At 40.8% G+C, this 17,752-nt stretch overlaps 1 protein-coding gene and 1 long non-coding RNA gene across 4 annotated transcripts; one reads left to right on the top strand and one right to left on the bottom strand.

Moving 5' to 3' along the window:
* Positions 1–1,820: 1,820 nt before the first annotated feature.
* Positions 1,821–17,675, bottom strand: fam193a (family with sequence similarity 193 member A). Of its 3 annotated transcripts, XM_026303437.1 has the most exons (23): positions 17,277–17,675; positions 15,606–15,680; positions 14,308–14,550; positions 11,712–11,887; positions 11,442–11,609; positions 10,786–11,032; positions 10,541–10,665; positions 10,205–10,352; positions 9,882–9,956; positions 9,680–9,792; positions 8,804–9,046; positions 8,466–8,622; positions 8,154–8,300; positions 7,277–7,555; positions 6,689–6,911; positions 6,237–6,596; positions 5,701–5,983; positions 5,369–5,555; positions 4,867–5,106; positions 3,694–4,597; positions 3,313–3,394; positions 2,708–2,809; positions 1,821–2,216 (listed from the first exon to the last, which is right to left on the bottom strand). In XM_026303437.1, the coding sequence occupies exons 1-22, from the start codon at positions 17,490–17,492 to the stop codon at positions 2,716–2,718; spliced, it is 4,785 nt and encodes a 1,594-aa protein (XP_026159222.1). In that variant the 5' UTR covers positions 17,493–17,675; the 3' UTR covers positions 1,821–2,216; positions 2,708–2,715. The 3 variants fall into 3 exon arrangements, with proteins under 3 accessions (XP_026159222.1, XP_026159221.1, XP_026159224.1); XM_026303436.1 differs by having other exon boundaries at positions 1,821–2,809; XM_026303439.1 differs by having other exon boundaries at positions 1,821–2,809; positions 6,285–6,596.
* On the top strand, positions 8,824–12,303 carry LOC113128248 (uncharacterized). Its single transcript, XR_003295506.1, has 3 exons — positions 8,824–8,928; positions 11,483–11,542; positions 12,249–12,303. It is a non-coding gene; the product is annotated as an uncharacterized LOC113128248 (long non-coding RNA).
* Positions 17,676–17,752: the final 77 nt, after the last annotated feature.

Below are 17,752 nucleotides of genomic sequence, written 5' to 3'. Positions count from 1 at the left end.
CTTTTAAAGCACTATGTTGGAACATTTTCTGGAGCTACATAAACCTACCTTTCTAATTTTCTTTTTAACTAAGAATGAGTATTGTACATCCTCTTTAACCTTGTTTTAATGCAAAGCGATATGAAATAAGGTTTTAACACCTGAGATGATCATAAGCATCTACAAACTGAATCTCAACATTTTTACTTTACCCATCAGACTTTCATTTTAAGTTAAACATATTTGGCAGAAAGGGAAGCTCATCAGTGACTAATGGATTATAAAGTTTACAAAAGCGTCATTATGCCTCTTTATAATTTAAATAAACTAGTGGAAAAGCACCAAGGAAAATCACCACAGCTGATGTACACTGGGCCTGGCAGTTGTGTTCAGTGTATATATGAACTGATCTATATTACATCTAGATAAGCCAGAGCATGACCTCATTTTACACTCGCTTTACCCTGAGGGAATGTACTTTATTTCATAACTGTGTTTCATGTGCATATATGAAATAGCATATATGTAAATGTCTGACGCAGCCCAGTGGCAGCTATCTTTTGTGCTTAACATACTTTAATGAGCCTTGGGATCTACATGACTCAGTATGTTGATTGTCTAGATTTTAATTGTCGATCAGTGCATTTCCCAAAAGGAACAGTATCTGAGGGTGTGACTCACCCTACTGCCTTTTGTAGTCACAGACGTGCAGGGCAACAATAGGTAAATTCTTGCCATAGTTCAAATAGTAATGCTACTATGTACTGGTCCCTTGCACAGGGGCTTTTGGTACAATCATGGTGAACTGAATCGACCTTGATCAATTTCCCGTTCGCTTCACATGGCTTAAAATGAAATGTGGAAAACATGCTTATTCATGTGCTTGCAGAGTTCCAGAGATTGGATGATTTATACTACTATTGCAGTTGTTTGATAAATGGGAAGCTTAATGGTTAGCTTAGCACAAAGACTGGAAATGGGAGGAAAAAATAGCCTGGCTCTTTCCAGAGCTAATATTTCCCCACCAGCAGCCCTAAAGCTCAAATAGTAATACACTGTTGTTCAGTTTGTACAAAAACCCAAGTAAAAAAGGATTAACTGAGAGTTATTAGGTTTACCCGTTTCCAGCTAAGTGGAAAAATGTTCAGGAACCACTAAAGCCCCAGGTTCATTACATATCATTTGAGACACCTGAATCTGGCAGACCCTCCATCTTGCAGAGATGCTGTGTGAAAATAGTTTTAAAACCTAAACTGTTTTGGCTTAGCTATGTTGTGGTTTAATTTTTTTTCTGTCAATTATCACTGTAAAATCACATTATAAGGCTGGGACCATAAAATTTTTGGTTTAATAGATATCAATTTATGTTCAAATGGCTTTTCATGTCTGGCCAAGAGCAAAAACCCAAGTTTCAACTTTGTTTTTATATAGACGCACCAAATACTTTTAGAAGCTTAAACGCAACAAATGATTGTTCAGTATTTTTACTGTTGTCAACTCTGTCAATCAACTGATCGATTAACTGATCATTTCAGATATAGTCTACTGTTTGGTTTCTGGGTGCCTGCAGAGATATAATCATACAGCTGACTTGTACATCATGGGTCTACAGGGTCTGTCTGTATGGGGATTGTGGTGGTCATGGTGCTAAGATAAAAAGCTTCTTACTGTAGCTTTTCATTTTATGGACATATTTTAGAGATGTGTTATTTTTCCTCAACTGATTTTCTGCCTAAATAACAACCTATTTCCTTAACTGTATGTATAGTTTTAATTGTCCATGTCATTTAACAACAATTACTGCTGCATGTAGGAAATAAGATTTGACACAAGACACATAATCCTGCCATACTACTGTATTCCATCTTTCAAAAAAGAAAGACAAGATTTAATATTACTTAACAATATGTTAAAAGTAGCCAGTTTGGCTTCAGTGTTAATACAATATACACTCTATAACAGATTGATAGTGTGAGTATTGTTCTTTTTCAATTTCATTCTGAAAGTATTCTGATACAAGCTGGCTACAGGTCAAAAAGAAAGAAAACAAAAACTGTATCTGGTACACTTTTACTCAACAGTTTGTTAAACAGAACTGAAAAAAAAACAAAAACAAAAAAGAACATTATCAAGTATTACGCCTTCCTCCTTTCTGTGAAATAGGGTGGTGGGAAATCAGGGAGTGGAGACCAGCTGACCAAGCCCATTCCCTTGTCAATTGTGGATGAGATGCCGTGCTAGGAACGGGAAACGATGGGATAGTAAGCCACAATATCATAAATACAGCATTTAATTATTACATTTCTCATTTTTTATAGTTTCCATTGTCTTTTTTGGAAGGAAACCATCCAGACATAGTAAGCATCTTTTGACTACAGGTACGCCAATAAGAAAATAACTTCAGACCATGGCTTTTCAGTCAAGAGAATTGCCCAACTCAGACTAAAAGCACACAAGCACGCAAGGAAAATTAATCAGATATAAAGTAGCAGTTTGTGATTCTTTTTGTGTCATTTCATTGTTTTAGTTTTGCATGTGGATCAGTCCAGATGGGTCTGTGTTGGAACCACACAGCGACAAGAACAAAGCAAGGCAGCGTGGGTGTGATTTGGGCACAGCAGGAAAGAAGTTCTGGATGGACAACAGGTGGATGAAGGTAAAGCAGTGAGGGAAATGTGTGTGTTGGTATAGTTATTAAGGTACTGATTGTGTCCTGACAGTCACTCACTAACACACTCAATGTGCAGCAAACGTAGCTTTCTTCAAACTAAAGTTAGACCAGTTGATGGACAGCCGCTGACGTGTCTGCCGGGCAGAATCCAAGCAAAACCTGAGAAGATATGAAAAAAAATGAAAACTTTCTGAAGAGCCCTCATACTGCCTCACTTTAAAATATTAAGGACACGATGTGGTGTTTTCATGTAAAAAAATTATACTTAGATTCAACATTTCTTTTCATGTTTTTTTTTTTCTTTCTTTAGCTTACTCATCTGTAGCACAGACCTCCACTGTTGCCTATTAACTATTAAAAACACACATAGAGCCACACCGCTGCACGTGTGAGGTACATTTTTTTCCCCCCAAGCCTCCAAGTGCTAAGACCAGCCAGCAGTTTCTATGGTCAGACAGAGTCAATTGCACAGGAGACCTCTGCCCCCTTTACGATACTCTGCTACCTTCTCACATTGCTGATACCATCGTGCTAAGAACATGAGAAGTTAGCTGGTGGTGGTCAAACACTCCACAGGGTACCTTTAAGTTTGACAACTAGAGAAAACATTTCAGTAATATCCCATCAGCCTTCAGTGAAGTTGATTACTTTAACGTGAATACCTTTTGAAATATTCCACCTCCCTCTCTGTTTCATCCATTTCAGTGCTATCCAGGTCGATGTCTTTGGGCAAGAACACATCATCTGAAACAAATAAGATAAATGCATAACCATAATTGATGTATTACTAAAATATGTAGGTATATTTCTATCAGTATGTCAGCTGGTTGCATGATTTGATACTACCACTGCTCTATCTGCTCATGGCAACACCCTGCACAGCTCACATATTCACTAACCGTGCTGTAACGTCATAGTTACACTCAGCAGACAGCTCATATTTCACTGCGTATAATGTCTGTTGAGTCACACCAGTGATTTGAGTTGTATAGTTGTTCAAGAAAGATTAAAATGAAACTACTATATATTTTAAGGTAGCTGACCTATTGAGCTGTTCATCTTGTCCCCCTTCTTCTTCTTGTTCTTCTTCGTCTTGCCTTTGGGTTGAGGGGACTCTGCACTGGGAGGTTTACCATTCAGCTGGGTCTGCTCAGGCTGACAGGCTGGAGGGGGAGATGGGGAGTGATTTGACATAGGGGGACTTCTCCTGTCTTCCTTTATTTGGGTCAGGGGTTGTTGTTGTGGCTGCTGTCTTTTTCCACTGGCACTTCTGTTGTTACTCCTGTCCTCCCTCCTGAATTCAGTGGTTGGGAGGGGAGCTAGGGTCTCAGCAGGCCTTATTCGTGTTGCTTTAGTGTCTGTTGTACTGATGGCGGTGGTGCCATTAGCTAGCTTTGCTGTCATATCTGAGCTCTTGGGTAATTCTGGGGCTTTCTTTACTGTAGTCTCACAAGTAGCCACTCTTGTAGATGGCTTGGTCTTAACTTTACTGTTGACCTCAAGATGAGATGTAGAAGTGCCATTATGGAGGGTGGATGGAAAGTTGGGGAAGTTGGTATCAGTGGAAAACCCTTTGTCACTGTTGCGTTTTGGGCTGTGCTTTGTGTTGGGCGGGGGTCCAGGGTCAAATCTGGGTTCCCTCTTGTCAGGAAGGCGGATGAGGGTTTGAAGCAGCTGTGATTTTCCATTCTGAAGATTATCTAGGACATTCTGAGCTGTCTGTTTAAGGGGCTGTGGGTTATTCTGAGGGGGAGCTGTGTTTTCCTTTGCTTTCTCTTTCTTTTTCTTCTTGGCGGCACGATGTTGCTGCAGCTCCTGCAGCCGAAGCAGTTCCTTTTGAAGTGCTGCCTCTTCCTCTTCCTGCCGCTGTCGTCGTTGCTGCTCCTCCAAGAGCTGCTGCTCCTCCCTTTCACGGGCCTCTGCCTCCAGACGGGCTTTTTCCTCCAGCTGAAACACAAAGATGGAAACTTTCACTTGAAAAGTCCTTGTCAACAAAATTCGAGTTGAATTCTCTGCATATCCCTTGCCTCTACAGTTATGTTGTTTGTTGTGCAAAGATGCCTGTACTTCCTTTCGTTGTGGTAATTGTGTGCAAGAACTGATATGTTGTGTATGGCTATTTCTGCACATTTGGATGACCTTTGCTCTGTAGTTTAGACTGGGTGGATATAGACCGAATGTGTAAAAAGACATCTGTAAGAGGCTCTGACTATTACCTTCTTTTGTTTATGCCTGGCCCGTTTTGCTGCCTTAGAACTGGAGGCAGGCTTACTGTCAGCACTATTGATAAACTGCAGCAGGTCCTCCACCCGTCTGTGGTCCTCCAACCCTCCATCACGTTCTATCATTGGCTGCTGCTCCTCACGCTTGGGCTGCTCCTCCTTACGTTTTGTCAGACGCAAACGCAGCTTTTCCCGCATCTCTGCATAGTTTCGACTCGTAGGGGCAGCTGGGGGCTGGGATTAAAATAAGTCCAATGAATTATCATTCACCAAATGTCAACTTTAAATCAATTTAGGAGATCTAAATTTAAAATTAATTGACTGTGGCAAAAATGATTATGCACAGCTAAAATTTAGAAATTTTAAATTTTAAATTTAAAATAAAAAAAAATAAAAATAAATAAATAAATAAATAAAATTTTAATTTTAAAATTAGAGCTGAATACTATTATATAACTATATTATTTTCAGTAAGCATTAAATGTATGTTTCTTACGCCTCCATGCCCAAAGAACTCGCAGTAGCAGCAGTCACAGTATTTTCCCTCTTTCTGGTTAGTTGAAGTGGAAGTGGATGAGCTGTGCTCAGAGCAGCTGTCTTCGTCCTGACTCTCTTCTCCATCATACGGCTGGTGTTCGTATGTCCCATTCCCCTCACAGCGATGGCCCTCACAGTCAGGATCACTGATTGAAATAACAAAATTTAATACTGGTCTCTAAAGATCCTAGGTACAAAATGGTGTTACCAAATAACCAGCCCCATTTACTGATACTAACTTGTATTACTTGGTTCAATCTTTGAGTCTTTAGGGCATGGTAGTGATCTTACCTGCAGACACTGGGTGGGGCACTGACAGGACCATCTGCAGTAGAGGCTGGAGGTTCTGCGGGTGGGAGACACAAACCCTGGTGGGCATCCACAAAGTCTGGGGCTGGAGCAGCCATCTTTGGAAAGGGCTGTGATCCCATTGCTGGAAGGTGTGTGGTGGGTGCTGGGGGCAGGGTCGGGCCTGAGAGCGGTGGGAGAGAGGTCAGTCCTGTGGAACTGTTTCTAGGGGTGACTGTGGTGGGTTGCCTGTAGTCCTCTTTACCTAGATTGTGAAATACATCATCTACAGGAAACAAGATGCCAGGAGACCACAATTCAGTTTTGGTGACACAGAGAGCTCCCACAGAATGAAACAAAAAAAAAAAACGTCAGAAAATGAACTAGCATTCATACTTTAAAGATGAAAATATGACTACTTAACAACTTATGCCACATGCCTATGATAAATAATTCTAGGTGTGTTGATTTAATAATTTAATTTCCTTTTTCCCCATCCCCAGTACAAACCTAATGACTGCTCCTCCCTTCTATATTACCTAATGAGTTGGGTCTTTTAGATGCTAGGTGGATGGGTGGGTTATTACTTGACTGGACAGTGGTGGCAGTACAGGACACAGAGGACGTGGAGGCAGAGGTGGCCATCACTACTCGGTTGGTCTCCATGAAGGCATCCTGGAAATTGTAGAGACACTTCTTTTTGGCACTGCTCTTCTTCTGCTCTTTGGCTTCTGAAGAGGAGCATGATGAGGACGATGACGACGACGACGATGATGATAATAATGATGAAGAGGAGGAAGGGGGCAGAGGGGTGGGCAGCGAGAGGTGTTCCCCTTGTGGGCTGATAGATGATGTTGGAGGGAGGGGGACATCGGCAAGGGGCGGTCCAAGCATGTCACCTGTTAAGAACGAACATGTGAGGGATGATGTTATTTTAATAGGTTCTGAGATGTTTTTCACTTCAGGCTATTTGTAGTTGTTTGTGGCTCACCTGGCAGTGACTCCGGTAACAGCACAGATGGGTTCCAGCTCTTCATCACAGCAGCATCCCACAAGTTCTCAAACTTGAGTGAGAGGCACTGCAGTGAGCTGTTCCAGTCACCTGCTCCACCTGTACCGCCAAAGCAGTTCTGGTAGACGTGCTCTGGTAATGATGGGCTGAAGGCTGGCTGCTTGGCTGCTGAGTGGTTTGATGTAGGGTTTGGGGGAAGAGGCTTTATAATAACAGATAGAAGTTAATTATACAAAAAAAAAAAAATCACATCATAAAAATATATCATTAGTTTGGAATTATGATTTGAAATGATGAGATGTTCATGATTGTGTTCAACTTGTCCAACATTGGGTTTAGTGTGACCCCTGGTGGTATACAATTAAATTGTCAGGGACCGGTCAAATAAGTGAAACTAGATACAACTAAACTGAGTATTGTTCCTGGAACCTCAAAAAACCCCTGTGATTAAGAAAGGAATCAAATTTCCCTTACAGACTCATAAATACAGTGTATAAAGAACATACTTGGGAAAAACCTAATCTATGTCATGCCTTATGGATGTATGAGCTCAAGAATTATCCTCACCTTATTGTGTGTGAGTGGAGGACTGGGAGGGTAGAGTGTGGGGTGCAGCAGGGGCCGGGAGAAGTTGTGCAGGGGCAAGTGGCCATGGATGTGGGGGTAGAGGTGGAGGGCAGGGTGGGCAGGGGGAGTCTTGTTGTCTGTGAAGAACTGGTGTCCAACAGCAGGGGGAGGTGCAGCGTGGAGCCGACTAGGGGGCAAACATGTGGCAGGACCGAGGGTAGAGGAGCTGGGATCTTGGTTGCACACGTGGCACTCGCAGGCATGCTGGACCTGTTCTATCTAAGAGTGATGACACAAATTCACAACATGTATTCTGGAGTATGTGCTTCTCAATATTGAACTTCCTCTAAGTGTAAAAAAGACTATTTTGTCTTATTGGCTGAAAATAAATGTTTTCAATACTTGTCAATATGATACATAATTATCTTTACCAGTACTAAAACGATACCTCAATTGAAACACGTTTTTCAACCAACACGGTACTTTCCACTTTTGAGTAATAAAAAGACAAATTTCTCAAATGCATATAACGACAAACAGCATCTGAACCTTTTCTAAAGTATTCAAATAAAGAAGGTTATGATTCTGTCAGCTCTCTATACTTGACAGGTTTCACTACCCTTTATTATGGACAGTCTTAGTAGCAGAAGTATTGTGGTTTCATACTTCAGTTGAAAATGGGACTAGTTAGTTTAGACTGTGTAGTTTCAGTTTATTCCCTGAACCAAAGTGTCCCGAGTCTCCACTGTTTTCAAAAACAATTGCGTGAATGCTGTGACTGTCATTCCTTTTTATTAATCATAGAAACACATATGAAAGTAATAATCATGTCAAACAGGTTCAGTCACTACATTCCTTCCTTAAGTGTGGGTAATACCTGTTGGTGGTTGTAAGAGGGTGGAAGACTGCTGGTCTTTCCTGAGGAAATCTCCTCCTGGTGCCCAGGAGGCTCCCCACCAACCTCACCATCAGCCTCTTCCTCATCACCCTCTGATGAACTGCTGCTGCTGGTAATGTGAGGAGACTAAGACAGATTTGTGTAAAACAAGGAAGAATTAGGATATAGGTGAGGAGCGGTACAAAAAATGTTTCCTGAATTACCAGTAGCCCAGTCATAATGAATCAGCTTCATCATCCAGAAACTCATCAGGGAATTTTTTTGTAGTAAGATATCCAGTACAGAACTTACCCCTGCATTCAGTGCCACGTTTTCCCCACCCCCATTGATGTCACTGTGGAGCCCATTCACAGCAGTGGTCACAACACTGTTCTCAGCATAGCCAGTCATAGGGTAGATGTCCCCAAACTTACTGGACAATGGAGGCATGTCGTCATCATCGCTAATACTAGAAGCAAAAGAAATGAATGGTCAGCGGAGAGAGGAAAGTTAAAGAGGAGAAAATTATTCTTTGGAGGAAGAGGCGTGCAGCTATTAATGATTTGAAATTCCCAGTACCAGTTCGTGCCTAAAGCTTTACATCAACAGTTTACATGAATGTTTACACTGTCAGTGGCCAGCTGACTTACAAAGTGTTTGTATCCCCTTCAGGCAGAATGAGCCTTGGATGTTGCTGAATGGGTATGGGAGAACTGGAGTTGGAGCCAGATGCTGAACTACCAGAGGAGCGGCTGGGAGGGTGCACCTCTGACAGGTAATCCCGGGGAGGTTCCCCTTGCAGAGGCAGTTTGATGGGGAGGTCGTCAGCAATGGGAGAGTCCATGATGCCACATGTCAGGATGTGCTTGAGACTACATTCATCACATGTGCACCTATGGGTCAGGGTGGGTGATTTGTAATGTAATGTAATTGTATTTGTAATGACCATCATAAATAAACAGTATTCAATTTCACTGATATATTCTCATTTCCATAAGCTAAATGATTTTACTGTTTTGCTAAAACAAATATATGGTGAGACAATGCATCAATTACAGCCAGGTAGTAACTGTTAAGATAAAGATAATTCATTTTAATGTAAACAACCAAGGTCCTATTTGCCCTAATATTAAGAAGCCAACATACATTGTTGCTAGTCCCTATCAGACCTTGATTAATTCTCAAGCTAGCTGCAAATGACTAATGATTTCACTGAGACTCATTTAAGACTACAAAGTCCAAGGGCTATGGGATTTAGCTTATACTTGTGCATTATGTCTTGTAGACAGGTCAGGTTGAGGTCAGATCATGTTCACACACTAACAACCTGCTCCAGAATTGATTTGTTAAAGGACGGAGACCACTTCCTGTAGCTTTGGACTGCTGTGTTTACATCTGCCCAAACCAATCGAGTCTGTTCCCACCAGACTAATCAACACAGGGTTCAACAACCTTCAATTTACTACACTGGATGCAAATCGATCTCAGGCTAGATAAAGACAAAACAGCTAGTCGTCAAAACTCGCCTTTTTCGATAATTGCAGTTTGGACAGTCTGGAATACTCAGACGAGATGAGAGCATCCTCATAGTGTCTGTGAAGTTGTTGTCTCCGCTGGGTGACTTCTTACTGTTAGGTAGCTATAAAGAGAACAAAATAAAATTCTGCTCTAAAACACAGAAATGCACATTTAAATCTGGCTTGATGGCTTCATATTCATCCAGTGTACCTGTTCTTCCATAAATCTCCTCTGCTTAAAGAACTCCCAGTCCTCCTTCAGCATTCGCTGCTTACTCTTCAACGTCTGGAAATGGATAGATAATGAAAGGAAAATCTATTTTCAATTATTGAATGGTTGAGATATTATTTTACACTATTATGTATTTTCTAATCAAGAAACTGTGTGACTTAGTTCTTTGGCTGGTGAAACTTTGACCCTTCACCTTAAAAAGCAGCCTTACACCTACTTACTGCATCTTAAACAAACACCATCTTTATATATGTAAGTAATGCTGCTTTCATTCATTTATGAATGATACTGAAACTGTGTACCTGTTCATCTACATAGTCATCAATCCTCTTTTCGCATTCCTGCCATTCAGCAGCCACAGAGGCCATTTCCTGCTGTAGTTGCTGGTAGCTCTCTAATAAGGTCCTGTACATGTCTTCATTATATGAATCATGGGAGGCTGTGCCATGTCTAAAAAAAAAAAAAAACAAAACAAAAAAAAAGGGAATTAGGAATAAGCCACAAGTACTTATATCTGCTTTAACAACATCAACAGTACATTTGAAAAATTCAAAAATGATTTGGGTAAGAAGTCACAAAACTAAATGTCTAATAAAAAATAATGCATAGCTTCTTTCTTTAAACAAAAACTGTCTTACTTCAGCTGTGTAACCAGTGCAGGTAAACTGCTGTGCAAGATCGGCTCAGAAAACACCAGATTCTCAAAAAGGTGCTTGTTATGCAGCTCCCACGTCACCTGAAATTTCTGGAGGTGATCATTCTCCTAAAGGGGAAAAAAAGATTTGTTCTGTCAAAACAAAGTATTGAGAGATTGCCTTTAAGGTCACATGCAGGACAGGGTGATAAAGTATTTAAGTGTATTTACACAAAAAGACAAACTGACTAGTGTGAGCAGGAAACTGCTGATGGTGCGTGCAGCTTGACAGAGGGCACTGTACTCCTCCAGCAGCAGGGAGATGAACTGGTGGGCCTGAGGAGGACCCTGGGCTGCGGCCACAGTCCCTGCTGCTCCTGTAGTCTTGGAGCCTGCAGAGAGGTGCTTCAGTAGCCGCACTTTCATTTCCAAGACATATTCACGGGCTTGCTGCTCCAAGCGTTGATACAGTTGGTAAGGGTCCTTCTCACATAGTCTACAAGAGCAAAACAAAGAACTTATTCTTGAGAACTAAGAGAAATTCAGGCTGAACAGGTGTAAATAGTGTAAACGAGAAGTCCAACCAAAAAACGAAACTATTAACCGATGGTGTTTCTACCAAAAATTGTTTTTCTCTCCATATTGCTTCAACAGGAAATATATGATTATAGGGAGGAAAGATTTCACTGATTTTTTTTTTTAACCTGACCAGTTACAGTAATAAAAGCAGTAATTTCAGCTTGCCAGCATCAAAAGCTGGCAAATACAACGTAGTTTTTACAGAAGTTTATTTCCAGCTCTGACTTCTAGCATCTACTTGCAGCTCAATAGAGACCCCTAGTGGACACATACCTTAAAAGACACAAGCAAGGCAGAAATAAGCAAAGCTGTTTTTGATATTATACCTGTCTACCAGCTCCTTCATGCCTTCCTTGTCTCTCTCTAGGGGCTGGTCATGGTCATCTGCTAGTGGTGTTCCTGTCTGACGGTAGATGCAGCGGACCAGGTAACGAACTTCTGACCAGTGGTTCTGGAGCTGCTGTGACTCCCTCTCTGACTCAGCAGAGATCTCTCTGTAATTCATATCATGGATTTATTATGATTATAGTAACACATAAAGAATAAACTACACAGAGTATAAATTTACTTCAGGGTTAGTCAGTGATGGAACTGACCGTCTCTCATTGCAGGCTTCACAGCTGCATACTGTATCAGCAGGCATTGGTGCAGTGAGGTCTGGGGCAGGGAGCATGGGTAGTGTAGGCGCAGCAGTGGTCAGTCTGTCCCCTGTGGCTGCCTCTTGGCCCACATTTCCATTAGCCACAGGCATGTGCAAAAGGAAGTCCTGGCTCTGTGGGAAATATGAAAAACAGCAGGCTGAAAACAATTGAGTAAATCAATTTCTGTGTTTAAAGAATCCTAAATAATGATCGTCATGTTAACATGTTTTAATTTATGAAGTCCACAAGATGCTGTGACAGCACATCATATGACAGGCACACAAATAAGACACAGAAATGTAAAGCACAGCTAAAATAAGCATTCCGTAAATGTGATCAGACTATTTTATATGATTTCAAGCTCTTCTGAAAAGGCAATCTTTTCAGCTATGACTTTCTAAGAAACTAAAATATCTTTATCAAGCCAGAAATGTGGATCAGATCGGTCTGGATCTTGTTATATCTCAGTTATAACTTTCCACTTGTCCATAGTGTCATCTACAAGGCTAAGACAGAGGACATGCTAAGAGCTGACAACAGAACAAGTCAAGGTACAGTAGTATCAACAAACTGAAGGACATAGCCTTGTACCACTGCAGGTTATATAAACCCAATGTCAATCTATAGATGCATGATTGACAAGAGGAATATCATGGGACATACACTAGTAAAATATTGCAATTTGGCATGAACTGCAGCCAGTGTCTGTCTCCTGCTCTTTCATCTTTTTATTGTTTTCTGCCTTAAAATATTCAAAATGATTCACAGGCACAAATCAGAATCCCCATAAAGATCAGTTTCTAGGTCGAGGTAGCAATGAGTAACTTTGCTAACTTCAAGGAAAAGCCTCAGTGGTTTCTGTTCTCATTGTTACATGGATGCTAGACCTACACCAGACTTTAGTCTAATGTCTGTTAACACAGTTTCTCCAGCCGCTCCACAGTAAAAGCTTTCCAGTGGTTTGTCCTTATTTTCTACAGAGCTGTGAGATTGTGAATCAATATAGCACTGACCCTGCTGTAACGATGCAACAGAACAATACATTTAAGAGGAAACCAAACCCAAGTTTAACAGCCAAAGCACCCCCCACCCCGACTGAGGAAAAGGACGCCCCCTCACCACGCATCTCACAAGCCTTAATGTAAACCCTGATCTACAGGATATGAACAGCTTAACAGAACATTTATACTTACTTGAGGTTCTGAGGAAGCATTTTTGTTTAAGTATTCATATGCACTTGTGTATAGTAATGTGCACAATTAATTTATAACAAACGGACAAGCCATTGTAATCCTGGCAATACAACTTGGACTCAGAGTGACTTTATAGAGCCCAATAGCAAAGAAGCCTTTCACCTAACATGCTGTACATATGTACAAAAGTATAAATTCAATGTGCTACTTGTTTCTATTGTAGCTTACAAATTATGCTAAAGCGTTGTTAATTTTCCAGGTCAGTGGTTGAGTAATGATTCCACTCATTTTTTTTCAGAAACCTGCCAGTGTGTGACTATCCAAATAAGCCAGAGTTCATTACTGTGTTAAAAATGAATTCAGTAATTAGAGATATGCTGTAGTGGGATATTACTTCTGGCTTGAGATTCAGGTCACACACCCAAAATTCAATGAAAACGTAGAATCACTAAGAAGCAGAGAGAACACAAAGACCGATGACAATCAGGTTTAAACTGTTCTTAAACATGAATGACCAAATGCATTTCCTACAGTCTATTCTATTCTATTGTCCTAGTCATTAGGTTTCACTCATTCAATCAAACCACACATGGAAAAATAGAAATGACAGTAAATAAAGATGAATGACAAGTTATTAATATCCTTATAAATGAAACCCAATAATCACATCCTTATGAAGCTACAGCAGAGAAAAAAGGTGACTTTGTATTCCAATGAAAAAAAAAGCTATGTTGAATCACAAGAGTTGCTATATTTGTGTTGGGGTTTCAAAGACACAAGCTGGCCACACAACATAAAGAAGCTCTTTATATGAGGACGTATAATTAGCTATGCACAATCTGGCATCTACACAGCATTTAGCTGAGATGATATCAACATGGATGCTCCAATGTGTAAAAGTAAATCCGAGTACAGATTAGAAGGAATAACCTGCAAGTACGAAATTTATTCGAAGATGGTCTGAAAAGACACTACAACGTTCTTTGTTCTGGGAACTTGACAGAATTTGCGATTTGACTTGGATACTATTATCCAGCCACAGTTGAAAGTGAAGTTGTAATATTAAATGATAGGATGTCTATTATTACATTCTTTGTACAGCAGCTGCTGCTGCTTCTGGCCACTGCATCTGTTTTAGCCTTTCTGGAAAAGAACCAGGGGTAACGAGCGTTAAACCAGACAATGAAATACTGCCCACAGCTGTATGACTTAAACTACAAATAATATGGCACCAGTGCTGATACAGATAAGTTTTGAAAACTGTGCCATCATTCATTTCAGTAGAACCACAAACATTTGCTTATCATTTTATAACTCTGAAACCAACTTTTAAAGCTTGTTATGGTCACATGACTTACCCCCAGTGACTGCTCCAGAGCAGTATGTCGATCCTCTTTCTCCACTGTGCTCCTGCAGTCAGAGCACACCCAAAGAGGCAGCTGAAGGGCACTGGGTGTCTTGGCAGACTGTGTTGTACCATTCTGGCCTGAGATCCCTGCCTCTGAGGGCATGGCACTGTCTTTACGTTCACATCGACATAGGAGGCAGCGATCACCAGCTGTGTAGGGTGCCCGCTGGTTCAAGCCAAATGTAAATGGCGTCTTTGGTGGGTAGGTTAGTAGGAAGAAACAGAAAATAAACCTTAAGGTACATAGCAACTTTATAATTTGAATATAGTTTCTGTGTTAAGTGTGTGCAGCAAGTCATTTTTATAGAAAATAGTCAAGTAGTATTCGTAAATACTCCACAGACAAATATGGTGTGTCCTTTCAATTACTTTCTAAAGTAAAATTCTAATGAACATCAAACTGTCAGGCAGTTGTCTATAAAAATGTTTGTTTTTTGGAGGAGAATTCAAGTTGGTTAACACTGGCTCCTGAATCCTCTGGATTTCTGAATCCTGTGCCACACTCCAATCCTGGTTATTGATTGTAGTTCATTTGTAGTTTGTAGATTGTAGGTGTAGTGACAAAAAACATAAGACAGCTCAGTCAATGTGCCACATGATATTGCATTGGTGAAGTCACAGTGTGTCTTGTTCTAAACTGTTCTCAACTTCTGTTATAGTGCTATTGATTACCTACTTTGTTGAGTTACGCCCATGTTAATACTTCTGTATGAACTAGCAAAAAGACTGGTTTCATATTTAAAGAACATTATGGTTCTTGTAATCTTAGCCTAAAACAGATATTCTTGTAAAACCCATTGAGATATAATGGCATTATCAACTGTGCTAATGCTGGGATTTTGTTGTGCTCAGTAATCAGCACTGTAACACTGCTGCCAACACTGAAATTAGTGTTATAATTGATCACACTTAGGGCAGTCACTACAATGGGACTGCCATCAATTGTGTTCCAGATATAAACCTTGAATACAAATGTTGGAGCATCTTGATATCCTGGCAAATGCACAACAGTATTTAATGCAATTTCCAAGATGGAATAATCTTGACACTTGTGACACCTGCCACTCCATTTACTCAAAGTCTTTAGTTTAGTGAAAAAAAGCAATAAATTAAACTTAAAATAAATTCCGACATCTTGTAGTGTACCTCATCAAGATGTAAATTGTGTTTGGCAAAAAGGGCAAGGGTTAGGAAGGAAACCTTACATTCACCTTACATGAACATTTGAAACAGCGTGTGCCAATTTACCTGAAGGACTCCGGAGAAGTCCGCATTCACTGGTCCTTCCGTAAACTGCGGCGTAACACTGTTGTTCACTTTGACCTGAAGGAAACAAACACCTCAGTGTTTACCTAGGTCTAGAACCTTTGCATGTATACACTTCATTAATAACAATATAAGTTACATTAGGACAGTGTTTAAGAGAATCCCTAGATTGATGTTTTACTTTGAGATTGATGGCTGACTGATTTTGTGAGGGGCCTACTAATAGCATTGCATTAAGTTTCAAATCTTTGCTTGGTGAAGCAGAGTTAAGTTTTGAGCTTCAAAGTTATTTATGTGTGATGAACATATAAGGCTTGATAAGCAATAGATATATTCGTATGATGCTACACATGCAGCCTGCTACGTAAAAGTATAATGTATTTATTACTAAAGACTGGAGATTTGGATTCACTTCACCCAAATTTTAAGAAAACAATGTATCCATTTGCCCTGTTAGTATCTACTAACCATGCAGACAGTTCAGATATTAGTAACTTTTAGTTTTGGCAGATTGTTTAAAGCCTAAGATGCATAACAGATTATGTGGATACAAACATGAAATGCACTGTAATAAGGGTCAGACAGCATAGCAATATGGGTAAACAAACACCACAAACGTTTACACATCATTCTCTGAGTTAATTGTTTTCTTCTCATGAGCAGTGCAAGCAAATACTCATGATGTGCATCATTTGTCTGGATGGAAAGTTCACAACATGATATTTATTTGTACATCGAGGCTATATCTAGATACACACATTTGCCAAGTTAAATACTTTGATTGCCTTTATAGTTCCAACAAGACATCAAATATTGACAGAAAAACTGGAAAGACTATCTTACTGCCACGTAGATTGTTGTGTCCGAAAAACTAACCAACTTTTGAACCAGCATGTATGGGTTGAACTACTAAACTGCTGTAAATAAACTAGGGTAGCAGACATCTTATGTTGACAATGCAGGTTATTGCTTCAGAGTCAACTAAATGTGTACAACTGGGCTTAACCAATTGGATGATTAAAGATAGTTTAATTTATACTTTGCTTACAAAGTTAGAAACTCTTAAAACATCTCTAAACAAGATGAAGTGGACGGTTAGTTTGTAAAAACACATCGAGGCCAAACGTGGCTGAAGTTGTAAGCCAGTGCTGTTAGCTGTTAGCATTAGCTAGCATTAATGTTTATCACAGTAATAGCAGTCCGTGGGCCAACTGTGTCGAACCAAATGGCACTCACCAATAATCTTGGCTTGGCCCGTGTAATCTGCCCCCACCTGTTCTGTATTAGCCCAAAATAATGCTTCGTGGTGTTTAAGTTGTCGATTCGGCAGCGGTGTCTGAACAGAAGCTAGCTAACGCTGGCAGTCACAGTATCCTAATGTTTACGGTAGTTTGTTTCAACACAACACGGCCTGTTAAAAGCAGCAGCACCGATACTGTAGGGATCGCTAGCTGTCACTGTGAGTGAGTCCATTAGGCACAACAACAAGCAGCAGCATCAGTGGAGATTATTTCGCTACACTGCATAGGTTAGTGAGCTAGCTGCCTTCCTCGCACCAGTCTCGGGCCCAGATCAGATCGGTGTCGTTGATAGCGCTGGTAGCCAGTCGCCTCGTTTTGACATCCATTGATTAACATTGTGTGACACTCTCACCTCTCCGTTAATGCCGGGAATGGACCCCACACTTCCGCCGCCTGTACTCCCAGGTGTTAAAAAGCTGACGACAGAGCCAGGTGTTCCTGCACAGCCCAGGGCCGAGGTAACCCCGGCCTTACTACCGCTGGTATTGCAGACAGCACTGCAGCTACTGCCACCGCCCCGCTTGTTCTTCCTGCGTTTAGCTCCTCTTTTAGCATCGGTTGGACTCATTTTCTTCACAAGAGAAGCGAGACAACTTGCCGTCCGGGCTTGGCAGGGTCTCGGGTGGAATGCCTGGCGCAATCACTCGGGTAAAACTCCGGGATAACGAGTTAGAGATTCCCAAAACGTCAGTCTCTCAATTCCACCAAAGTGCAACCCGACTTCATAGATTCCAATATGGCCTCTGGCTGGGCTGCCTCAACCAGGCTTCAGCTGACGTTGTGACGCAACTATGCGTACCCTCTCCCGGGGCTTATGGGAAACGATGT

This window comes from Mastacembelus armatus, chromosome 1 (assembly GCF_900324485.2).
Source record: "Mastacembelus armatus chromosome 1, fMasArm1.2, whole genome shotgun sequence".
Classification (NCBI taxonomy): domain Eukaryota; kingdom Metazoa; phylum Chordata; class Actinopteri; order Synbranchiformes; family Mastacembelidae; genus Mastacembelus; species Mastacembelus armatus.
The sequence above is the reverse complement of the archived record's forward strand: the minus strand, read 5'-3'. Positions and strand labels throughout refer to the sequence as shown.

What these genes read in the sequence shown, in the direction of transcription:
- fam193a (XM_026303436.1), bottom strand. Translation starts at nt 17,492, where the DNA reads ATGAGTCCAACCGATGCTAAAAGAGGAGCTAAACGCAGGAAGAACAAG. An exon ending in ACTTCTCCGGAGTCCTTCAG is followed by an intron (nt 14,551 to 15,605) that starts GTAAATTGGCAC and finishes TACCCACCAAAG; the next exon opens with ACGCCATTTACATTTGGCTT. An exon ending in GCCCCACCCAGTGTCTGCAG is followed by an intron (nt 5,556 to 5,700) that starts GTAAGATCACTA and finishes TATTTCAATCAG; the next exon opens with TGATCCTGACTGTGAGGGCC.